The sequence below is a fragment of the Stenella coeruleoalba genome (assembly GCF_951394435.1).
Source record: "Stenella coeruleoalba genome assembly, chromosome: 8".
NCBI lineage: Eukaryota > Metazoa > Chordata > Mammalia > Artiodactyla > Delphinidae > Stenella > Stenella coeruleoalba.
Genome location: NC_137154.1, coordinates 102,844,823 through 102,870,463, shown reverse-complemented (window position 1 = coordinate 102,870,463; position 25,641 = coordinate 102,844,823). Strand labels below are relative to the sequence as shown.

The 25,641-nt window shown below is 44.2% G+C and overlaps 1 protein-coding gene across 2 annotated transcripts in view; it reads left to right on the top strand.

The window, feature by feature from the left end:
* ETS1 (ETS proto-oncogene 1, transcription factor) overlaps positions 1 to 25,641 on the top strand; it is a 159,331-nt gene that overhangs the window by 31,432 nt on the left and 102,258 nt on the right. Inside the window, exons 1-2 of one of the 2 annotated variants that reach the window (XM_079929812.1) lie at positions 2,711 to 2,764; positions 16,964 to 17,046. In XM_079929812.1, coding sequence (XP_079785938.1) covers positions 16,978 to 17,046 — 69 coding nt within the window. In that variant the 5' untranslated portion in view covers positions 2,711 to 2,764; positions 16,964 to 16,977. Of the gene's footprint in view, positions 1 to 2,710; positions 2,765 to 16,963; positions 17,047 to 25,641 lie in introns of those variants that run through there. The other variant, XM_079929811.1, reaches the window with a different exon arrangement.

Below are 25,641 nucleotides of genomic sequence, written 5' to 3'. Positions count from 1 at the left end.
CGTAGTAACTACACTATTTTGCATTCTCATCAGCAATGAACAAGTGTTCCAATTTCTCCACATTGTCACCCACACTTGTTATTTATTTTACTACTTTTTTGATACACACCATCCTCATAAGTGTGAAATGGTATTTCATCGTGGTTTTGATTTGCACTTCCCTAATGGTTAGTGATGTTGACAAGCTCTTCATGTGCTTATTGACCATTTGTATATCTTTGGAGAAATATCTAATCAAGTCCTTTGCTCACTTTTTTTTCATCTATTTGAAATCCCGATATTTAATTTTATTTTTTTAATTAAAATTTTTTTTTCCTTTACTCATTTTTTAATGGAGTTATTTGTTGTTGTCGATGAGTCGTAAGAGGTCCTTATATATCCTGTAATCTATTGTAAGGGATTTGAAATTTTTTTCCCATTCTGTGGGTTGCATCTTCACTTTATTAATAGTGTTCTTTGATGTACAAAAGTTTTTAATTTTGATGAAGTCCAACTTATCTATTATTTCTTTTTTTGTGTCTGTGCTGTTGGTGTGATTCCAATAAATCATTGCCAAACCCAATGTCATGAAGTTTCCATCGATGTTTTTTTTTTATGAATTTTATAGTTTTAGGTCTTTAATTCATTTTGAGTTAATTTTTGTATAGGGGTAAGTTAAGGGTCCCCCTTCATTCTTTTGTGTGTAGATATTCATCTAATGCTATATTTTCGAAGATACTGTTTAAAACAAAACTTGCTGCTTTCCTGGGCATTCTCTAGGCCATCTCAGCAAGGGTGTGGTTTATTTTACACTCTTTAGATTTCTAGCTATGCTCTCGGCCACCATGGTAGGTTGGCCCTAAGGTTCTAAAGGGTTTTTGTCTATGTGAATTCTGTGTAGACAATGCCAGACCCCAGAGGTCTGCAATAATCACACTATACACCCATGTAAGCCAAGAATCCGGGTCTTCTCTATGTTGCTTTTTTTTTTTAACTCTCTTGCAAACATAGTGAATACAATTATAATTGGTTGTGATTGGTTTAATTGCCCATGGACTTTTTAAATGGGGTGGTGTGCTGGAGCTGACCGGGCTGCAGGGGACAGTCTGAAGCTTCCGTAGCTCTCTTCACAGATTCTTTCATAGCATGTATTACATTTGATCGAGATGGTTGATTTCTCTGTCTGTCTTCCCACTCCAGTGTGGACTTGTCATTTCCCCCAGTGCCTGGCACAGACAGTTATTAAACAAAACTGAACCAATAGCGCTATCTCTTCCTTTTCTCTAAGACTTTTAATGTGCAAAGGCAGAAGATGAGCCGTAAAATCTTGTTTTCATGACAACACCATCTTCACTGCATTGCTACCTTTGTACAGTGAAGGGTGAGGATGACGTTGCGCTGAAGGACACTTACTATATTTTCACAGTTTTTCAAAGTTGAGCCTTTGTGTCTTCATTAGAAAGGGAAAGGAGTCAACCATGGCACATTTTAACTCCCATCCATTGCTCAAAGTAAATGGAAACTTTTAGGATAAAAGCCTTAAATTACAAAGCCAGATACTGACTTTCCAAAAAAAAAAAATTCTGTAATGAAATAATCCTATTCAGAGAAATGATATTATACTGTAATATTCTTACCACGGTTCTGAACATGTGGATATAAAGTGCTGTATATTTTCACCTAGAACAAGATTTTCACATTGTTTATATTTTCTCTAAATGAGGAATATATGAATATTTCTGCCCTTTTATTCCTGCACCAGGGACTAGGAATCAGAGTCACTACAACTAATCTATTTTAGAGATCACCTAAAGCCAGACTTAATTTTCAGAATCCTCAGCTCTCATTTTTTTTTTTTGTTGTTGTTGTTGTTGTTTTTTGCGGTATGCGGGCCTCTCACTGTTGTGGCCTCTCCCGTTGCGGAGCACAGGCTCCAGACGCGCAGGCTCAGCGGCCATGGCTCACGGGCCCAGCCACTCCGCGGCACGTGGGATCTTCCCGGACCGGGGCACGAACCCTTGTCCCCTGCATCTGCAGGCGGACTCTCAACCACTGCGCCACCAGGGAAGCCCCCCAGCTCTCATTTTTGAGAGAGTTAATTCTTCCTTAGAATTAAGTTTTTTCCTTAGGAAACATCACACTTCACATCACGTTATTGTTTTTAGAGATAAGCCAGGTTACTAGAGATAAGCCCAGCAGGTGATGGGGTGGTAGACAGTCTGCTCTCTGAGTCTTTCCTGCCCTGAGGCTATAGCCCTCTCCTGACCCCTGACCTAGGTTAAATGAGGGCTCGGAGGAGAAGGTCAAAGAACTGTGAGTCATGAATATTCAAATATTCAGTAGAGGGTAAATCTAAAGCAATGGCAAAGGCTGAAACACGAGTTATCCCACTGAGGGAATTCTCTTTTGCTCGTCTCCCTCCCGGCTACTTTCGGTGGCTGAGTTACATTTAACAGAAGGGTAATTTCAATGATATAAATTAAGGCTGTGATCCGGTGTTACCTTAACCAGTAACATGATTTGCTTTTCCATCTAGACCACAGAGCCTGTCCTAGTGGCTGCCTCCATGGAGTCAGGGGCCAGTGGAACACTGCCTTTTTTCCAGCTTTTCTGGGCTTGACCACACCCCCTAATTTAAGGAGGCAGCTCTATTAGAAACATTATGGTCTTTGCATCCTCTTTAGCCTCCGAGCAGAGGATTCCCGCAGGTAGTTGGAAAGAGACCACAGACATTGAGGGAAGCTCACTCAGGACCTACTCTTCACCCAGTTTCTCCGGCAAAGTGGTAAGTGGGGTGTGAGTTTCTGCCTAAAACTTTGCAGTCCGTTTTCCTTTGCCTTTTTTTTTTTTCATTTGGTGGAATTAACCGGTAAACTGATGGGGACTTTCAGGATACAAGCGGCTTTCTCTTTTCACATTTTTCTGTATTTTCAATTCAATTGTTTAATAACCATTTTCAAAAATACTTCCTAACCTTGTTAGAGTAGTCTGAAATCAAGACCTTTTCTCTCTTTCCCCTGTTTTGTAAGAGCAAAAGCACATGCACGTTTTAGGCACTCGCCGAGCACTTGTCAGAAACTGAATTTTCTTCACATATTGGAGCACTTCCAAAGAAATAAAGCTGTTGTTAAATGTTGACATTTCCTTTCTTCTCTTACACTCCTAGTGAGCCATTGTTTTACTTTTTAATTTTTTTAAATTTTTATTTTAACCTCAGTAGCTTAATTAATTGCCCTTATTTTGAGGAAATTGCTACGGATTTGAGGTCAAACTAGCCTTTTTGGTGTTTTTCCCTGTCCTGTGACTCACAGTTTTCCAAGGGACTGTACTTTTCCCTTGGGACTTGTACCTGAGGCAGGGGGATTCTGAAAGTCAAGGAGGGTCATTTTTACCTCCACCACAGAGCTTGAATCCTTGGGCAGCACTATGGACAAGCAGGGGGTGTGGAGGGCCGCTCTCCTCCATTGGTTATTTTATATCTGGCAATCTCACTTTGTTGGGGGCTTTTCCTCTACTATTAAAGCATCTCTGTTACCCCCTTTTAAAGTTGCATTTCATGTAGGCGAACTATTCAAAAGATGCTGGGTTACCAAGATCAAGGCATTCGATTGCAGGTTTTCCTTATTACCTTTTGGGTAAGATTTTTTTTTTTTTGCAAATCACAAGGCCATTTTCCCTCCTACTTCATACCATTACCGTGCAACTGAAAAGAGAGATATTTGTTAAACAACAGGAAATCCAGGTTCTAAAAACGGTAACTCCGATAGCTCCATTTCATCTGTAAAATGCCTGGCGCTCTGACTCTTTCAACAACTATGGTTCTGGATGGCAGCACCTGCCTTCTTTTTATCTAAAGAGAAACCCCTTTGCTTCTGCAGGCGTGGGCCGGGCAGGGAGGGCGCTGGGTGGACACTATCACTGTGGAGATTCTTCCTTACGTCTTGTTTCTGAAGGGAGGGGAGGGAGAGCTAATGAGTTAATGTCTGCAAAGTGCTTTGAAGATGAAAAGACCTTTTCATGTGTTCTACATTGTAGTTATTAATATTAATATTTGAAGAAGCGTGCTGCTTCTAATTGTAAATCAACATCCTTGCCAACTCAGTAGTGAAAAAACAAACAGTGCAGGCGGCCAGGCAGCCTCTTCCGTCCTGGTTCTGCCGCTGAGGATGTACGTGGGAAGCTGAGGGCCTGACTACAGAGAGGGCATCTTTGCCTTACCGGCTCCTTACACCGAGGTGCTAGTTTGTTAGAGGTGCGAAGAGGTCCAAGAGTAGAGCCTAGGGGAGGGTGGGTAACAGGGTGTAACCCTTCAACATGAGTCGGCTGTGACCTTGGAGAACGGGTTGACAGCATGGATCTGGGCCAGTTCCCTGCCTCAGATGATAATGGAGTTCAAAGGAGATGAGGGTCAGAACTGGCACCAGCTCTGGCTTTGGAGTCAGGAAAGTAGAGTGTGCTTGGATTCTGTTAGAGACTGTCTTTGGAACTGAGAACAAGTTATTATTTTTTCGGTACGGGCCTCTCCCGCTGCGGAGCACAGGCTCCGGACGCGCAGGCTCAGCGGCCATGGCTCACGGGCCCAGCCGCTCCGCGGCATGTGGGATTCTCCCGGACCGGGGCGCGAACCCCTGTCCCTTGCATCGGCAGGCGGACTCTCAACCACTGCGCCACCAGGGAAGCCCAGAACAAGTTATCTGACGTGACTGTGCCTTATTTTCTTCATCTCTGAAATGTGAATAATGAAAGAAATGTGAATAATGATTTGTGCTCCACCTATCTCATGAAGATGAGAGAATAGTTGTAAATAGCATAGAGCTTTGAAGAATAGAATACTGCCAATAAGGCTGAGGGACAGTCTGAAGTAACATTGTAACAAATTGGGTGTGTGGGTGCAGGTGCCCAGGGAGGGTGAGTTGGAGGGCAAACAAATGCTCTGGAAACAAGCAGTTGCCACAGCCGTTTCCCTTGTTGATTGCCTCAAAGTGTTTGCTTGATTTCTTACTGATTAAAGTTTGCCATTCCTCATGGTTTTATTGATTGGTGATCAGATCTGTTTTCCACAGCAATGTTCCTTCTCTAATTACCCACTCAAAACTCCCACTTCTGCATCAACCAGCAGAAGGGAGCTGGAGCATCCTTTCTCCCTCCCCCCTTCCCTCCTCTCCCTCCTCTCCCTCCTCTGTCTCTCTCTTTCCTTCTTTATGGGAATTAAAATGTACTTAGTATTTGAGCAAAATAAATGGGGTGAACAGCAAGTTAGTGGCATTTGAGGGGAATCCTGTGAGGTCTTTCAATCCTGGGCCAACTTAGGTATGAAGACAACTCATTCTTTTGCCCTTCATCTTCTTTGTCCCTGCTCTACTGAAAATGTAGCTTTAGGGAACTCAAACTTTTTAATCTAGATGATTCTCTGGATATAATACCTGGTCTTCTCCACTCCACCCAAGGAAGGACACTCATCCCCGAAGTTTACTGAGCACTTGGTATGTTTCAGGGCCCTTGGTGCTTTGCATGGGTTCCTTCTTTAATCTACAATGAAGTCTGTGAGGTGGGCTGTCTTGTTATCCCCATCTAGCAGATGAGGACTCCGAGGTTTGGTACCATGAACGACTTGGTTGGTGGTGGGACCTGATTAGAAGCAAAGGCATGTGAGTTCAGAGCTGTGGCTGGAGTCATATCTCATAGGAACCTCAGTAGCTTTGAGGCACTTCCACAAATTTAGGCTACCTTTTTCTGCTTAGAGTGATGGTTTGCTTATCTGGGAGAATACTGTGGCTTAGGCCAATTTTCCAAAGGGGAATCTGTGGATTAATGATTCATTGTTAGAAAGACACAGACTCTGAAGAAAGGCTACAAGGTCAGGTTGACGGGATCAGCAAATCTATCCCTCAAAGGGACAGATATTGATTGAATTTCTCCCTCGTGCCCAGCCTCGTGGGGCGCTGTTGCAGACACAGAAGGAGAAATATATGTTTCATTTAAAAAAAGAATCAACATAATTTATTTTAGGAGGCAAGATGTTACCTGAAAAGAGATTAAAAATAAAAGATAATTGTTAAGTGATGTGATGCAGTCTGTGAATGCTTTGGGAGAGCAGATGGAAAAGAAAAAGTTACCTAGGGCAGTGAGGGAAGGATACTTTTTGATCAATTTTGATTCTCGGAGAAGAGGGTAGATTCCATATTCCTGCTGACCACGTGCTGGTGTGCTGCATCCAGAAAACAGAGGGGACAGTTTGGACAGTACTTACTAGAATGAAGTCGAGCAGCAAACTTTTAGTGAAGATGTCAAGAAAATATTCTCAATGAGGGAAATGCAATCTGTATTTTCAAGAGATGTGGGAAAGTAGAAACTCCCAGGGTTTTAGTCTTTTGTGCATTTTTAAAATGTGTTAACTTTTCATTTTGAAATAATTTGAGGTGCATAATGAGTTGCAAAACATAGTACAAAGAATTTCCAAAAGATTTAAGTCCCTTAAAATTGTGAAAAATATAGTGCCTTTTGGTGCTCTCCAGTGATCCTTAATCCAAAAGGTTTCCTCTCGGTAGGGGAAGAGCAGCGATGCCAGTTTCTTGACATAAGAGGTGAAATAACTCAAACCCTGGCTTCTTAGGAAAGGCAGGAGCCTTGTCAGATGCAGCCATTACCTGGCACGTGGCTTGAGAGGCGGGCACGGGTGCTGAGCTGCACATTCTCCCTGGCTGGGCTTGTGTCGCAGCTAAGATAAAAATCAAACCTCTGCTCAGCGTGTGGCCCGGATTCTTCCTGCCTGTTCCCCGGTGGCCTCTGCCATCCAAACACCTTCTTGTTATAACCACTCATGAATTTAACCAAGTGAGTCCAGGCACTGCCTCGCTACTCAAAATGAGCATGTCCGGGTATCCTGCTGGAAGTGCAGACCGTCAGGCTGGCTGTACCTCAGACCTGTTGGGTCAGTCTCTGCCTTGTAACCTGATTCTCAGGTGATTCCTACATGATTCCTATGCAAATCAGTTTGGGAAGCACCGTTCTAAAGAAAAAGCAGGAAAAAAACCAAAACAAATTTAAACAAAACCCAACAAACAAATCCTCTCGCAATATTTTCCGTTGCAGCTTATAACTTCCTTATATTTATATCTAGTTGCCAAAGTGTTACTCCACGAAAGATTCACATTTCTATCAAAAAGATACCGGTTTATCTCAGGAAGCTGCAATATTTCCCCATATGTGCTACGCAATCTTTCAATGAGTTTGCTCCTCACTGTAAGAAGAATGCTTACTTCTTGGTTTTAGGCATAACAATGGTACAAACAGACTGCCATTCAATAGAAATTGTGGCGCTTTTCTCCTGTGAATTTCTTGATTAGGCTACTCAACCTATGATTATGGAAGGGAATCCTTTTTTGATTATTTAAATGCAAGTCTTTTAGAAAAAGAGGTAAGGGATATAGGCTGTCTGGGTTCTGGCTCTAATATCTGAATAAATAACCTCTGCCACTTTGGGCAGTAAAATAATAATAAATAAAAACCACTATTACTGTTAATTAGTCAATGCTTACTAATGCCAGGCACTGTGATAAAATAGCAACAACAATAATAATAACCATTATTTATTGACCATTTTATCATGTATAAAGTAATATGCAAGGGTTTTATTTTCTCTAACCCTCCTCAATAATTCTGAAAGGGTTGGTATCATTATCTCCATTTCACAGTTGAGGAAATTAAGACTTCGTGAGATAAAGAAATTTGCCCATGACCCACACTCAGTAAGGAACTCCCGGTCAACGCATAGTCTGTCACCTGGAGTTCTTTATCATTCTGCTAAACACTTAACCTCTCTGGGCTCAGTTAACACATATATATGGAATCTAAGGAAAAAAAAAAAAAAAAGGTCATGAAGAACCTAGGGGTAAGACGGGAATAAAGACACAGACCTACTAGAGAAGGGACTTGAGGACATGGGGAGGGGGAAGGGTAAGCTGGGACGAAGCGAGAGAGTGGCATGGACATATATACACTACTAAATATAAAATAGATAGCTAGTGGGAAGCAGCCGCATGGCACAGGGAAATCAGCTCGGTGCTTTGTGACCACCTAGACGGGTGGGATAGGGAGGGTGGGAGGGAGGGAGGTGCAAGAGGGAAGACATATGGGAACATATGCATATGTATAACTGATTCACTTTGTTATAAAGCAGAAACTAACACGTCATTGTAAAGCAATTATACTCCAATAAAGATGTTAAAAAAAGAAAAAAAGAAAATGGGCAGATTTCATGAGATTTTTCCAATTCCCAAATTCATTGACTTTACAAAATCCCTCTTTATATAAGTATGCCAGGAAGCTGTTTAGCAGTATGCTGGGAAATTTGAAACTTACAGTTTGGGCAATAGAACAAATGAAACCTCACTGTGAAAAATGACCATCAGACATAGTGCAAGAAGTTGCTCGCTGGATTTGAGAGAGTTCAGGCAGCTGGTGTGCTTTAGTTCAACGTTAAAGGGCATTATTAAAACTCTCCTGGCACCATTCATTCTCTCGATAGCTATCTCTATATTTAGGGCATCTCTCAGTTTTGTTGAGAGCTTCTTAAGACCCAGAACCATATCTAAATTCTAGATTATATCTGACATAACTCCACACACTGTGAGTTGAAAAGTAACTCTTTAAACTTCTAGGCTCCTGAAGGATTTCTTTGGCAGCCGCCATGGGGTAAGAGTTGACATTTAGCTTGCAGGTCTTCTCTGGGTTCGACGTGGCCAAGAATCTCATATACCATGACCTCTGCTATAGCCACCCTCGTGAAGCCAAGATACTTCACGTCATTCCTCCAGCTTGCTCTTTTTTGTTTCTAGTTTCTTAGTAAGAAAACAATTCCAATTTTTTATACTACAACTTTAATTTTATTAATGTATTATTGTTAATTTTACTATTAGTATTATTATTGCTATTTAAAACTCAAGCAATCATGCTTTTATATCTATACTACAAAAGCCCAAGCTTTTGGTATGGTAATCTGCCCTAAAGTATCTTTCAATTTCATGTCCCGTTTTCCCCACAATCTATTTGCTTATTGGATTATTCCCTGTTCTCTAATCTACTGTTTTCTCGCTTCTGAATCTTTGTGCGTACCTCTAGCTACCCATTTTTCAAGGCCCGTTTCAGCGCCACCTTCTCTTGAAGTCTTCCCTTAGCATCCTTCCGTAAGTCATTTCTTCATCTTTTATGTACCCATAATACATTACCTACATCAGGGTTTCTCAGACTTTAATGTGCATATGAACCACGTGGAGTGGAACCTGAGCTCTGTAGTTCTACCAGCTCCCAAGTGCTGTCCATGCTGCTGGTCTGCGAGGACCCCACTGTTGAGTAGCAAGGTCATCGTTTTTCTCATCTCATCAACTAGAAAAATAACTATGTAAAGAAGAAAAGTGAATTACTCTCACTTTTGGAATTACCATAGCACCTAATACAGGGCCGAGCAGCTCTTCAATACCAGCTAGCTAGATAAAAATCCCAATTTTTTATTTAGTTATTTGTGGAGTGCCTACTATGTGCGTGGCCCTGGAGTACGTCTGAAGGACAATGGTGGTTATTTGCTGAATTTCATGGTTCGATAGAGGATCTGAGGAATGGCATTTGAAGACAAGGCTGTGGCCACTTCTACAGTCAAACAGCTGATTGAATGTTACCTTTAGTTTTCCAAAAGATGTTCCCACATTAGAAACAACAGAGCATTAGTTTCTGAAAAGTTTCAGAGACTAGGATTGACATTGTGCTCATAAAATTCCTGGACAGGTTTTAATGTATTCCCTTGATGTTTATGACAGATAGCACCATTCTGCCCAGCGTTGACAGCGCCATTCCAGCATAGTGACGAAGAGGGATTTGTTTCCAGGAGGAGGAAACATAAAATAGTCTACGAGGCACTCTTATCCCCTGATTGTTATGGTTCAGCATTTTAAAACCATCTTATATTCTTTGTCTCTTTCAGGAGATATTAGTGAGTGACTCGTCATATTACAATAACAAGAGTCCATTTTTAGTATTCTAAGAAAGGTTAGTTGAGCTATGTCAATTCATACAGAACCTGAAAGCGTTATGCTTAATTAGGAGAGGAGAGTTTTCAGAGAAATAGGAGATGGACATGAGTCATTTTCAAGCCTCTATTCAAGTAAGAGTTGGGGGATTGTTAGCAGTAAAGGCGGGGAGAAACAAGACTGACACGTTCACTGATCTATCTGTGAGTTGATGCCTCATAAACTTAGTGAAAGAGTTGGTGGATTGACTTTAAGACCCAGAAGCCAATAGCACATGGATCAGAACATGGCCTCTATGGGTGGGTGCCGGCTCCTTGAAATAAGAAGGAATGTTTATTAGGGTCATGTTGGAATAGTCAAGAAAATGAGGTTCTTACAGAGTTAGGAAAGAGAGAGAGAAACCATCTTCAATTCTGTTTACCAGTTTATTTTCTACTTATGGTAACCGCAGAGTTTCCTTGGGGGAGTGAGGATTGTTCAGCTATCTAAGCTGCTTACATTTGAGTTCTTGGAGAACAGGACTCGGTAGCTTTTGTTACACTGCCAGATCAAGGGAGAGATCTAGAATGATTTGCAAACTACAAATGGACTACTCGAGAGAATTAGAAAGAAGATACTGGAAGACAATCGACTCGTCAATGGGGTATGTCTGTTAGTTTAGAGAAAAGTATGATCGTGCTTGCAGTTAACATTAAAGAAATCTAACCTTGGGGTTGCATACGGACACATGTCATCACAGGTGATGTCCCTTTTTTTGGTCCCAGAGATATCTTCACTGTCTTGGATAAACTCAAGCACTGAGACATAACTCTTCACGTTCTAACTCTTCACGTACAGGTCTTTCCTTCATTTAGTCAACAGGAGTATTGCGCGTCTATGGTGTGGCAGCTAAAGACACACGGTCCCTACTCTCTAGCAGCTCATGATGCAGGAGCGGAAACTGAGATGCAGGAAGTACTCTGAACTTTGGTCGGTACCTTGTGAAAGTGAATCCCACGCTGGAGGACCGAGAATGTCTATCTAACTGACAAGAAGTTTTAGGGAAAGCTCCCTGAAAGAGGTAACACTCAGTCTGAGTCTTTAAAAACAGATTTACCTGTCATTTGGAAAGAAGAAATTCAAACTCTTTCCATTGCACATGAAAGGTGTTGCCTCGGTGACGTGGGTGACGCTGTTGTCTTTAGTTTGGCAAAGGTGCTGTCATTCGGAGAAAGTGTCCTTTGAATGGCTAGTCCTATTGGAAACCGAATTCTTTTTCTCCTGCATTCCAGTCCAACTTGCAAAGAGGAAAAAAATGCATCATCTGTATTTTCTGTGACAGCTTGATTGCACTTTTGTATTCCCTGCGTGCAGGCTTCCTATGTTATAGCCATAATTCTTGACCTATAGGCTAACACAAAGGTGAGAGGGCAAAGGTCAATTTTAAATCACAAGGGGTTTGTTGGTGGCACTATAATTCTGGCTTCTCTCTCATGGAAGGAAGTTTGTCAACATGTATTCAAATATAGGCTGTACGCTGTACATATTCTTTGTCCCCAAAATACCACTTTTGTCATTTAATGGGAGTAGGAAATATTTTAGGAACTTTTATAATGACGAGGAATTGGGAACAAATAAATTTTATGGTAATAAGAGGCTCATTAAGAAAGGTAGGATGCATACATACAATAGAATCCTCGACAGCTGGATACTTTGGGATGTACGACTATATTTATTGACATAGAAAACTATCCGTAACATCATGCAAATGTCAGTGAACAAAGCAGATTGTAGAACAGCAGGTAGAGAATAATATCGTGAAGGTAAAATTCTGATCGTGTGTATATGTGTACGGACACATTAAAAAATACCCAGCAGAACGTTGAATAAAGTATCAGTACAATTATCTCCAGATGGTAGAATTTCAGGGGATTTTGACATTCGTGATAGACTTTTCTGTATTTTTCTTGTAATTTTCTCAATAAATATATATATTTTGGCAAAAATTATTTTCAAAAGAAAACATTTTGAAGTGTGGTTTATGGGGTTGTTTACCTAAAGGCATAGTCTTTCTTTGAAGAGCATATAACCCCAATGAAAAACCCTTAAGTGATGTCACAGTTATCGCCTAGACAGGCACCAAGCAGGGGCAGAGTTGGTAGGAACTGGATTCAGCTTCCACTAAGCCTGGTCTCTGGGATTCCCTGCTCTTCTGCTGCCTTGGCCTGAAACACCCCTCCAAGTCCCCCCCTCCCTTCCTTCTGTGTATCACCCTCCCCGCCCCTGGAGAGACCTGGATGGAAGGAAGTGTCAGCCTGTAGATCCTGGCCTGGGTCCTGGGCTTGTTCGGGGCAGGAGTCTCCGGGGGGCGATCATGTGTTTTAGGAAGAATCGCGATCTCCCCAGAGTCCCAAAGGCTTTACTGGGTGTGAGATGCCCACGGAAACCAAACCGCTACCTGTTTTTCCCTCTGCACGGTTTGCCCATTTTTATCCTGAAAGTCCAGGGTGGTGAGGATAGACAGGAGAGGTGGCTGGTGGGCTAGTGTCAGTCTCAGCTTGGCCCGAGTCTTCGCCCCAGCCCCGTAAAAAAAGGGGCTTAAATGAGTTCAGGTGTTTGTAAAAATTTTGTAACTTACACTCTCACCTTCAACAGTTATTTGCGTGCCAGCTGCCTATCAACACTGGCCTAGGATCTAGGGATTCGGAGTGAAGAAATACGCTAAACTTTGTCCTCGACAGACTTAACTTCTAGTGGGGTAGGAGTCGGGGACACAAGAAAGAAGCAGCCGAGTGTCAGACCAGGAGCAGGAAGCTGCTGTTTACATGAGGTGGTTGAAAGGCTTCTGGATGAGGCGACATTGAATGCCTAGTGAATAAAGGGAAAGAGTTCTCACTTAGAAAGGGATCACGAAACAAACCTATTACTTCCAGTGAATCTCCCCCCAGATCTGCAGTCTATTTAGAGCCTCTGATTGGAGACTCGAATACATTTACTTCTGATCTATCTCTTACATGTTCAGTCTTGCGAGACCAATTTATTTGTTCTTTCATTCATTCACTAATTGAAAAAAAAATTCTTTGATACCCCTCAGTCTGTCTTACATTCTGGAGATACAAAGATGAAAAAAACATAGTGTCTGCCTTCAAGTAGCTCTGAGTTGAGTGGGAGAGGCGGGTAGAAACAGGCATTTATAAAACAGTGTGTTGTGCGCAGTGAGGGAAACACACGTGGGGAACACAGAGAAGGGACAGCCAGCCCAGGCTGGGATGAACAGCAGTTCAAGAAGGATCCCTGGTGGCTAAAACTTCTGAGATGAATCTAGAAGCTTCAGGAGAAGGGGTTAGTTAGTCCTGAGGAGCAAGGGGGTAGCAAGGCGTTTCTAACAGAGGTGATCGGGGGAGAAGGGCGGGGACGTGAGAAATAACACAGGGAAAACAACAGAGTTCTAGTTAGAGGAGTGGAGACATCAGTGCGGTGGTGAGGAATGGAGCTACAGTGGGTCCTGGAGGCCGGGGAGGACCACTTGGGTCCTGGAGGCCGGGGAGGACCACTTGGGTCCTGGAGGTTGGGGAGGACCACTTGGGTCCTGGAGGCTGGGGAGGACCACTTGGGTCCTGGAGGCCGGGGAGGACCACTTGGGTTCTGGAGGTCATGGAGGACTACTTGGGTCCTGGAGGTCAGGGAGGACCACTTGGGTCCTGGAGGCTGGGGAGGACCACTTGGGTCCTGGAGGCCGGGGAGGACCACAGCTGGGAGCCCAGCTGCCTCTTAAGCACAAACTCACTGAGGACAACTTTACTCTGCTGCTCCGGCACTGCTGGTCCCATTCAAGGAAATGAACGCAGTTCTTCACAGCTCTCTGTTACCAAGGGTTCAAACCATTTCTGCATTCAGACAAGCCTCTGGATGCCTCTAGGCTGGGGAGTAAATCTGAACTCACACAGTTGTTTTGTGTTTAGGCATAAATGTTTATAATGCCAAGACAAAAAAGTCTGTCCAGCCGATGTCCAAATAGCTGTCATGTGGGAGGGAATTCTCCTCGGCCAACACGTCAAAAAACTTTTTTTTTTACCCAAACAGTTTTTCTGAAAGGGTTTACATCTACAGCAGCTGGTCTGTGTCACCACCTACAAGTGGAAACAGGGTGGGTTCTTTTTTTCTTTCTCCAGAAAATAATGAAGCGGTCATCCATTTCTGTCCCAGAGTTATTTCCTGAGATGAGAACCCTTGAGTGCCCTGGCAACTCCCTCTTTCCAGCTTCCTCCACGGGCAAAGGACTTTTCCCCAAGGGGAGCGTCAGTCACAGAGCATGAAGCTTCGAGAATTCAGCCCAGCTCAGGACGGACCATATGTGGGCCCACGGGGTTCCTCACTCACTCTGTCCATCCGAAAGAGAAAACACGTTTCCCCTAAACCTTTTTCCCAGCTCTGAGGAGAGTTGTTAGGAGGAGGAAGGTTGCTCTTGGTTGCCTCAGAGCTGGGCTTCAGGACAAGGCTGCTGATTCCAAAAGTGCTTTCTTTTACAAAGGTGTAAGTCTAACAGGAATTCAGATGGGTAGAGGTCTTCTGCTGCTCCTGAGAGTCTAGGGAGGACCCATAGGGCCATGTGGTCACACCTCGCACTGTGCAGTCTTCCATGGTTTCCTGTTCCCCAGCCTTTGGCAAAACGGACTGCTTATTTTCTTCCATATTGTTGGTAACCTCCTCACCACCTTGTATTTTAGTTCTGTGGGAGCCCGTCTTCCCCACCGCCTGCAGATGGAGATCTGTCTGTCTCAGCTTTGTCCCGGATCTGATAGAACGTAAGGTCCAAGAGGTGCGGGGTCTTCGTGTACCTGTGTATCTCCAGCACCCACATAGCAGGCACAGGGTAATTATTTACTGAATGATTAACAAGTTCCCGGCAAAGGAAGCCTTTGACGTGCCTGTTGAATAAATAATTGGGGTCTGTGATGACTCAGGGGGCCCGGTGGGGGGGGGGGCTTTTTTGGAGGAAATTGGAGGGCTGGATGGGTTGCGCAAAGCAGCACTGCCACACCTGGACATTTCCCAAAGGTTTAGGCTGCCCTGTGGGTCCCTGGAGGGATGAGCAACTTTTCCCTAGGGAATCAGATCTTGGTTATGCCGTTCTCAGTATGACACAATCTATGTTGTCAACTTTGAAGTCTCATCTCTGAGTAGATCCAAAACTGTGAAGTGCAGGTGGATGGGTGAATGATGACTCATTAGGACTTTAAAATTTGAATTTAAGACGAAAAGCAGCAACGCTTCTGTACAGTATATGGGCGGTGTCCACACCGACCTGTGGTCGGCTGCTTCTTACTCCAGGCCCTCTACCCAGCGCGGGGTCTGATACTTGGTAGCTGCTTACTGTTTTTAGAAAGAAGCACTGAAGAGGGGACCACGGCTCCAGATGGGAACAGTGTCCTTGGACTAGAGACTTTGATCTTTTTCTACTCTTCCGCTTTGCCACCTGGGAATTCTTCCTAAGGGCCATTTTTGGCCATCAAGTCCCTGAAAAACTAGAAGACAACATCTTGAGAAACATAGGCACCCTTAGCTATTTTACTTTTTAAAAATTAATATTAATTTGACGGCTTCTACTTTGGGGAGAAAAGACATCATAAAAAGGTGCCGTTTTAGTTAAAAACAATAAGCACAGCTCTGGGATAATTTACGTCTTCAGAAGATTTTTAACTTACTTCTCAACTGTATGACATTAGTTGCTATGTGATGGTAGCCCTTAGTATAACTTTGTAGTGCAGAACTTTAATTATGTTATTTATTTATTTTTGAAGTCTAGCTTTTTTTTTTCTTCTCCTTGGCCACACCGCGTGGCATGTGGCATCTTAGTTCCCCAACCAGGGATCAAACCTATGCCCACTGCAGTGGAAGCATGGAGTCTTAACCACTGGACCACCAGGGAAGTCCCTTAACTATGTTATTTAAATACATTTCATATGAGAGAAGATATATACGCTCATTGGCTGTCAAGCTGTATCAAGATGGTGAACAAAGTTGTAAATTGAACATAAGACATATCGTATTCTTTATAGTTCTTGAAATGGGGTCAGTGGCTTTAATTATTCCCAAGAATAAAGGAAAAGGACAGACAAATACAAAGTGGAAAGTAGCTAAGTGGAAACTCAAATGCACTCCCTAACAATAGGAATTTGGCCTCTGAATGACATATCTAGGAATTTAATCTTCTAAATCATTCAAGAAAGGCATTTTTTTAGTGTGTAATATTGAACTTATGAAAGTGTGTAAACTAGTGTACCTTAGAGAGCGTTTGGCTCAACAGAAATGTTTGTATATAAACGATTTTCCTGATGACCGACAGCTAACTGGAAAGTCCCTTCTGCTAGAGCATTCCTCAAACGTGATGGTCATTCAGACTTTGAATGGAGATAGTAGCTCTCAACAAGACATTTAATTAGCCCTTCTCCTTTTTCAAGATGGATAATATTCACTCCCCTTTTCGGGTCTTCTCTCTGTTTATCTGTCTCAGGGTCCTGGTTGACATGCCTCCTCGATGGAGGTTTTCCATCCCTCTTTTCTCCAATCCTTTCTCTATTCCGTCCTTCATCAGTTGATAAATGCCACACTTCGTATGGAGGGCCAGACCTGGTTGGGGTGGAGGGAGGGAGATACAGGAATGGAAATGTTTTTTAAAAAGACACACAAGACCCATTCCTGCCCAGAAACCCCCTAAAGGGTCTTTTTAGGGACTCTGACTGCTTACTGTCTGCAGCAGCCGTCACCATCCAGGCTACCTTGCAGTCAGGGGACTGGCTCTGTCTGGGGTCTGCCTTACTCTCTGTTGGCCACTTTGTTTTTCTACGTTTTAATTTCTTTCTCTGTAATACAAAGAAGCGAACGCCATGGTTCCTAAGGAGACCTGCTCCGAGCCCTCCTTTGGTCGCTGGTCCACACATGTTCTGCACCCAGTGGCTCAGTGAATGCTTTTTCCCACACAGGTGCTGACGGCGTGATGAGCTACTTTGTGGAGTCTGCAGTGAGTGGCCCTGCCCCCTACTCAGCAGTGCGACCTGCAGCAGTGGTAAGTGGGACCCCTTCCCTGCCCTCCCCCTGCCCACCGTGCCGTCCCCTCTCCTCCCTCGGTTCCTGCTTTCTGATCTCCTAGACAGAAGCAGCTGGGGACCCAACTCCACAGTTGGAATGAACTTTGAGTTTTTTGGAGGGGCTACATTGTGAGATTATCTGTCTTTTTATCACCGTATAAAGTAAAACATCCAAGACTGATAGATTTACTGAGAAAGATTTTTGTGTTGCAGAGAATATGACTCAAACATGAGTAACGGTTAAAGCCAGGTGATTTTTCACAGCTCAGTTCATTTGGTGAAGGTTTTTCACACACTGAGGTACCTTACACCTATTCTTAGCATAATTGAACTTATTTTTCTTCTCATACATAAAAGCTAAAATATGCAAGCTTTCTAATAACAGAATTTGAAACTGGAAATAAAATACAACAACAAATTAGTAGGAAAAATTCCTGAGTCCTAGAATAAGAGGGGTAAAAGGAACTTTAAACTTGGACTAAAGGTTTTTTGCTCTTAGGGAAGAAGGCTCTCACCCAAGCCATGTGCTGACCAGTTGAAATATTCAGCTAAATTTCTTATAAATTTACTGTGTGAGAGATCCCGTAATGCTGTCATTCATTGATTCCAATGTTAAGTGAACTTTTAATATTAGCATTGAATCATTAACTATTGATAATAAATTCTGCGTGTTTTTGTATAGAGATAGCCAGCCTAAATGTTGAACTTTTTTTACTTAATCTGGATATGGACAGATAAGTTTACTGTTAACTCTTCCAAATACGTTTATGGGTCTATATAGACTCCAGTCTACCAGAGCTCTTTTTTGACTGCAGGCTTTGTCCAGTCTGAGGTTCTGCAGAATTTTTAACTGGTACCCTTCAGTTTGCCCTGACCTCTCACTGTAATTGTATATCAAAAGATCTGATGTGTTTGAAAATTATTTTCTGTAGTATTGAAAAAATAATTACTTAAAAAGGTATTTTATGTTCAAGGAATGATTAACACATCTTTCTTCACTGGCTGTTCTGTAATACATATTTCTTCTTTTTTAAGTGGCTTCTGTTTTCATATAAACGCCATTCACTATTAAAAAATTAGAATCAGGAAAACGTTTAGAGTACAATTTACTTCAGAAATATGTGTAAAACACACACACACAACAAGTCCAGACCAAAAGTTGTTCCATTCCGCTTAGAAATTGCCAAGAGGCTTGCTGAGGTCCACAGGGCTGGAGGCATTGCCAGGGAAAGGCTCCTTCTGCTTCTCACACAAAGGTTATCGTCTAAGGTCAGCACAAATGACACTAAAGTTTTCTTAAAGGTGATTTTGTAGAGGTTTGTTAAAATAAACAAGGATATTGTGATTTCAGGGCAAAATGTGTCATTGACTTGGAAAAGTAGATTTAAAAGCCAGCCTATGCATATACACTGAGAAAACCGTAATTCAGAAAGAGTCATGTTCATTGCAGCTCTATTTACACTAGCCAGGACACGGAAACAACCTAACTGTCCATCGACAGACGAATGGATAAAGAAGATGTGGCACATATATACCACGGAATACTACTCAGCCATGAAAAGAAACGAAATTGAGTTATCTGTAGTGAGGTGGATGGACCTAGAGTCTGTCCTACAGAGTGAAGTCAGTCAGAAAGAGAAAAACAAATACCGTATGCTAACACATATGTATGGAATCTAAAAACAATGATTCTGATGAACCTAGGGACAGGACAGGAATTAAAAAAAAAAAAATGCCAGCCTAATTCTTTTTGCCCGTATTGTAATCCAATTAAAAAAGTTGAATAACCTGTCGGAAAAAGCGATGTCATGCGAATTTGCATTTATTTTATTTTAGGCACTGAAATAAATTTTATTACGAGTATATACATTGCAGGTATAATATTAAGTTATCCTAGACAGGGCATCTGGAAATTGTATGAGATTTAGAAAAAAACCAAGAACAACTCTTAAGTGTGTATTTTCAACTGAAGACCCCAGCCCTGGCTGAATACCCTGGATATTTTTAAGGCCTTTTGAATGGTTTCCACTGGTTTCACAACAAAAAACCCATTTATCCCCAAACCCAGCAGCCATACCTGAAAAACGTTATCAGCACGTGGGATCCTTTTCACTCCCATATTTCAGAGTTGCTTGGGTAATAGCAGAAAGTTACATGGGAGAACTTCTATGTCATTGTTCTAGCACTTTTGCTCATAACTTCTCTGTGGGCCTCAGTTTCTCCATCACTGGAACTGGTTAGGCAAATTTTCAGAACCATAGAACATGCAGAAAAGTCCTCTGACTTCTTCACTGACGTCCTTTTTAATTAAAAAAAAAAAAAGGTAAATAGGGCTTCCCTGGTGGCGCAGTGGTTGAGAGTCCGCCTGCCGATGCAGGGGACACGGGTTCGTGCCCCGGTCCGGGAAGATCCCACATGCCGCGGAGCAGCTAGGCCCGTGAGCCGTGACCGCTGAGCCTGTGCGTCCGGAGCCTGTGCTCCGCGATGGGAGAGGCCACAACAGTGAGAGGCCCGCACACCGCAAAAAAAAAAAAAAAAAAGGTAAATAAAATTGGTGAGTACAAGCTCAAGTTCAATGAGCCAGCTCCTACAGACAACCTCCATCCAACTTTAGGCTCGGCTGTCGTAACAGTCAAAGAATTTGTACATTGTCTACAGAATATAACTTTGGGACATCGGCATATGAGAGAAACTAGCAAACCTCACACTCTCAATCCCAATCTAAGGTTTCGTGGAGGAGTGAGGACAGCTTCATTGACTTTCCCAGACAAGAACGTTAACGTCCCAGGCACCTGAGTCTTCTCAGTTCTGTTGGGGCCTCAGTGTCTGGAGCTCAACCAGTGGTGCTTAATCTGATCATTCAGGTCCTCCTGGCCGGCGCCCTGGTCTCTGGGTTAGTTAGCCTGGGCCACCAAGAAGAGAAACTGTCCCAGGCATGGGAAGTTTGAGGGTGAGAGGAAAGCCATCAGGACAGTGGGTTTTTAATCTGGGGCTGATTTTTTTAAACATCTTTATTGGAGTATAATTGCTTTACAATCTGGGGGCGATTTTGTCCCCAGGGGATATTTGGTGATATTTTTGCTTGTCAAAACTTGACGGGCACGGGTGCTCTTGGCCAGAGGGTAGAGGCCAGGGATGCAACTAGGCATCCTGCACCGCACGGTCCAGTTCCCCATGACAAAGAATTGTCCAGCCTCAAATGTCAGTAGTGCCGAGGTTGAGAAGCCCTGCCCTAGAATACACACAAGATCAGGTTTGAAGGTGGGGTGGTACTGTGTGTATTTACTTGTAATTATTGCGTTAGAAAGGGAAATCTTAAAAAAGAAAAAAAAAGTGAGACTATATCCATGTTATGAGGGGCTCTGCTAAGCAGGCTGCTTTAGTTGTCCAAGAAACAATCTTCTAAACTAGGACACGGATATTTTCCAGGCTCTGAAGACTGCTAAATCTCAGATTCCTTGTTTGTGTGTTAGAGGTAGCATTAGTGTGGTTCGATCATTTGCCGTACCAGGGGAAGCCTTAAAATAATCACAGCAACAGTTGTAAAATTCATCCCATACTTCGGGTACTGGCCATTGTACACAGAACTCACATTATCTGCCTCGGGACCCCTTTGTCAAAAGCAGGACACAAGTTCTCTCCCTTGTAAGGTCAGCCTCTCGGGAGACCTTCATGAAAGAAGTGATATCACAGCTGGGGTGGCAGGGAAATGACACTTCTGGAAGTTGTCTGGCCATTGTGTTGCAGGGGGTGACGTTTTCAGGTACTTATATGGGTTGTGTGTCAGGGACCCTTTCATCCAAGGGGAGGAAGCGCTCCTTCCTGTTATGCTGGCTCAGTGAGCCCGCCGTGAGCCCTGGAAGTCCCTCGAAGCCCTGGTCCTCTCCTGTGTCATCCTCCCCTTCATGCCGCTGAGTCCGCAGAGCTGGGGGAGGGCCGGCATTGGAGGATGGGCTGCCCCTCATTTTGACCAAACACGTCCTTGTCCTTGGCTACCTCCCCAGCAAGAAGGATGCGGAGGAGGTCCTTGAGGATCGATGGCTCCTGAGCCAAGTGAGGTTAGGAAGCACCTTGAACTGTACAGAGAGAAGGAATAGACGACCGCCCACTCACCTGCTCTCAGCGCTCAGGCCTTTGGGAATATAGCGATATGCCGGGCAAGTAACTGTCCAGGGGGCCAGACCACATGGAAGGCTCCGAGCCTTCCATCCTGGGCCAGGCAGCTGTGGGACACAGCTGGGCCAAGTACCATGGAAGGCACTTAGGCTTTGGAGTCAGAAAGACCTGAGTTAAATTCTGGTCTGTTACTCCTCAGCCATGTGACCTTGGGCACATTATTCCCTCTGAACCTCAATGTCCTCATCTGTAAGATAAGCACAGAGTGTAACTTACCATAGCAGGTCATTGTGATACCAGCCCCAAACATGACCTCAGCTAATTCCCTTTCCCTGTGTTTACCATCACTTCTCTATTTTTCTCTGGATTATTTGATCGTGTGAGATGGCCACATACAGGGAGGAGTGGAGATGGTTCCACTGATTGCCCATACAAGGGTGTTTCCAGAGCAAGATGGGGCTATGGGGGTCAAGATGGAGACATTCTTGTTGAGAAACCTCCTTGCTTCATCAGTACCCTGCACTAGAAATAGCTCGCCTGCCACCAGATCAAAGTTCTCTTGTAATGGGCTGGTGGTTTACAACCCCATTGTGTAAACAGACCTGGTTCTCTTATCTTGAGTAATTGCAGTTTAATTGGGCTTCCTTGGGAAGCAATTCCCTTCTTAGCCAGTGCTGTTCTCACTCTTCACCTCCACCCCACATGCCTTAGGATGTGTTCACAGGGGTGTCTGTGCAGTCCCTGCGCTTCTTGGGAATTTGGGAAGGGCTGGTGCTCGTTTCTATGAAGCTTAGCACACATGCCTTTTCCTTCTCTCTGGGAATCCTGGAGAGCAGTGGATCAGGTATTCCAGATTAGAGCAATGAGAATACAGAAAAAGAAATTTAGAATGTAAATGGAAACTGGAAAAGAAAATGTTTTCTTGTCACTTGGGGTGGTGATGGCTTTGCCTCTGGAGAGGTTGCTGGAACATTATGTTTAAGGAATGATCTATAGCCGTGACTCTTAGTGGGAGTCAGAAAATGTGAAGGAAAAAAGAGAGATGTGTATTTTTCCAGCATCTTAGAAAGTGGGGATTTTCTAAGATACTGTGTTTAGTTAGCACACACTGGAGAATTTTAGAGCCAGACTATAACCTAGAGGCCATCTCCTAATATCAGGAAATCTAGGTCCTGAGAGGTTAAATTAAGTTGCCTGAGCTTAGAAGTATGATCTGGAATATGGTCCAGCTCTCCCGGCTCCTGGTTTAGGAAACTCCTTACCATCAAACGCATCTTGATCATTCTTAAGAAATGTGGAGATGGATGAGAATTTATGACAATTCATGGATTCATATGCTTTATTCATGCTGAATTGAATTTAGGACAAAAAAGCCCCAGAACTCCATTTTGTAGAGCGCTGAGCAAATCGAAATTCCTGCCCCGTTTTTCCACCATGGGAGGTTCTCCCAATGTCCTATCAGGAGGCTCTGAGCCACCTTCACCCTCCATCTCCACACTTGGGATGGATGCCTGGGGCTGGCACCCCGTGGAGTCGCTGGGAGTCTGAAGGCTTCCGGCTAAGCGAGTGGAAGCTGACGTGTGACACGCATCACGCCCCATATCTCTCAGCAAGAGAATGTCAAGTCCAGGCGCCCAGAACTGGGGCAGGTCCCACCGAGTAATATCTTGAGTGGAGGGGGCTGTGGTCTCAGGCTGGCGTGAGAAGCTGCAGCATCAGTCACTGCCCCCCTCCCCCACCTTGGTCTGCAGCCCCAGGCCTGGGGGCGTCTCAGGGTGGCCTCAGCTGTGGTCCACGTGGCCCGTGTGGAGGCCAAGCACAGCTTTTCATGGAGAGCAGAATCCGCTGTTCCCATCTCTGTTCTCTCTGTGCTTCAGATTCTCTTTTGTCTCAGAAACCTACAGTGGTCTGGCCTGCCCTTTCGCCAAGGCCCAAGCCCATCACTCTTATTGTTTTAAAAAGAATTTCCTGGCCTTGAGTCTAAAATTAAATCGTCCTTTGAGGGTTTCCTATTTTGTCTGTTCCTGCCTCTCCTGTGGCTGCAGCACCCTCGCCCCCTCCCCCTTGGTGGGAGAGCTGAGGGGTGTTTCCGTGTTGCCTCTTTCCTTTCTCGAGGGAGCAGGATGCGTGTGCCCCCCTGAAGCAGAGGTGCCCCAGATACAGTCTGCCCCAGACTCCTCCCCAGCGATGCCAAAGCGCTTCTCCGTGAATGTAAAGAGGTGCTGACTGGTCTAGCATCTTCTGAGGATGAGGAAGCCCAGACTCGATGACAGGTCTGCGGAGTCGGTCAGGCCAGCCTGGGAGGGCAACTGCCTGCAACGAGGTGAAAGGTTTTAAGATGAGAAGTTCCCCGTTTATTGCACAGACTGGCGCCTCGCATGTGAGAGCCCCTGGGCGGTTCAGCAGCTAGGCAGGCACTTCCTAACTCTACTTTCTCTACTGAAAAATGGGAAAGGTGGTGGCAGAACGGCATGACCGACATGAAGGTGTTAATGCATTTCAAGGGGACCTTGTATGTCATGAATCTAAATGATGACAACTTCCGGTTCTCTAGGCTTTTTTTTTCCACCCTGGGGTGTTTTTTTTTTTAAATCAAATGAAGGTTGTCAGTTACAAGATCAGGAGAAAGAATGTGGATGGATCAGCAGAAAGGAGACTTGCAGTTGGAAAGGAACTTGGTGATCACTGGGGCCAACCTCCTCAGGAAGCAAAGGTTTAAGGAGGTTAAGAGATGGGCTGGAGGCTACGCAGCTCCTTAGGGGCAGAGCAGGACTCAGACCCAGGCTTCCTGATTTCCAGTCTCCTGTCTTCCTACCAGAGGGTATGAACGTCTATGCCAGGCCTAGAATGATGCGGAGTTATCCCCGCGGATGGCAAACCCCTGTACTCATCCATTCAGTGTTAACTCAGCTTTGCGTCTGGGCATGTATATTTTTTTAAGCAGCAGGATCTAGAAATATTTATGTGTCTTATATGTTTACGGCCCGGTACTAAGGCTAAACCCTAAAATTCTGAAGTCGGTTAAGGGAAAGACAGATGCACTCCCGCAGAGTTTGTGCTCTGAGTGACACATACACGAGGAGGGTCAGGAAGGGTTTGCGGAGCAAATGCCTGGACATTTAAGACTGCTTGGCTCAAGACAGAAACGAACTCTTACAGAAAGGCGGCTGCCATCAGTTTGCGATGTAGTGTTGAAAAACTACTCCCCTGTTCCCTCTTTTCCAATTGGGGGGGTCTTTGGAGGGGGTGGAGGGAAGGAAGCCTCTGGGCAGAGGCAATGCTGGGAGGTTTGGCAGGGCTGGGGGGTAGATGAAGAGTAGCCACAGGGAGGGGGCCGCGTGGGTGGGGCGGGGAGACGGAGGTCCCTGGTGGAAGCATCGGAGAGGGGAACCGGCAGGACAGGGCAACAAGGGGGACATAATACCATACGTGAAGCCCTGACTGCAGCAGGGGGGCGGTGGTCGGTTGTGGAGGTGACGTCACAGCTGGCTCATGTTGGAGCAGAGACAAGTGCGTGTCCCTCGTCCTAGTAGTTTCCAGACTTCAGGGCTTTTATGCTATTTCTTTCCAGGATCGGAAAGCAAAGCCTTTAGGCTGCAGGCTCGAGTCCTCTGAAGCCTGTCAGAGGACAAGGACAGCAGTGCTGGTCCCTGGAGATGGGGTGGGGAGGCTCCTCACAGCGTGTGACACAGCAGGGCAGGAGTGCACACTCTCCTGAGACACCCAGGGGACCCAGGCCCTCCAAGCCTGCGTGGATACCACCCTCTCCTTAGCAGCCGCTTGCTGACCCACACGGTTCTGAAGCTCTGCCCTTGGTGTCTCCCACACCGAGCACTTTTGTGCTTTTCCTCCTGTGTCTTTAACTGGCCCTTCTTTGTTGTTTCTCCCTTACTTTTCCTCCCAACGACAGGCAACTTCATAGATCCATTTTTTCAAAAGTGAAATATAATTGACTTAATATTATATTAATTTCAAGTGAACATAGTGATTCAATATTTTTATACATTACGATAAGTCTAGTAACTGTCTGTCCCCATACAAACTTATTACAATATTACTGACTATATTCCCTATGCTGTGCACTGTAGTCTCATGACTTACTTGTCTGATAACTGCTCTGAATCCCCTTCACTTATTTCACTCATCCCTCCACCCCACCTCCTCTCTGGCCACCACCAGTTTGGTTTCTGCATCTGTGAGTCTGTTTCTGTTTTGTTATTGTTCATTTGCTTTGTTTTTTGGATTCCATATGTAAGTGGAATCATACAGTATTTGTCTTTCTCTGTGTGAGTTATTTCACTCAGCACAATACCCTCTAGGTCCATTCATGTTGTTGCAAATGGCAAGATTCTATCCTTTTTCTTGGCCGAGTAGTATTTCTCTCTGTGTGTGTGTGTGTGTGTGTGTGTGTGTGTGTGTGTATCTCATCTTTATCCCTTCATCCATCAGTGCGCAGT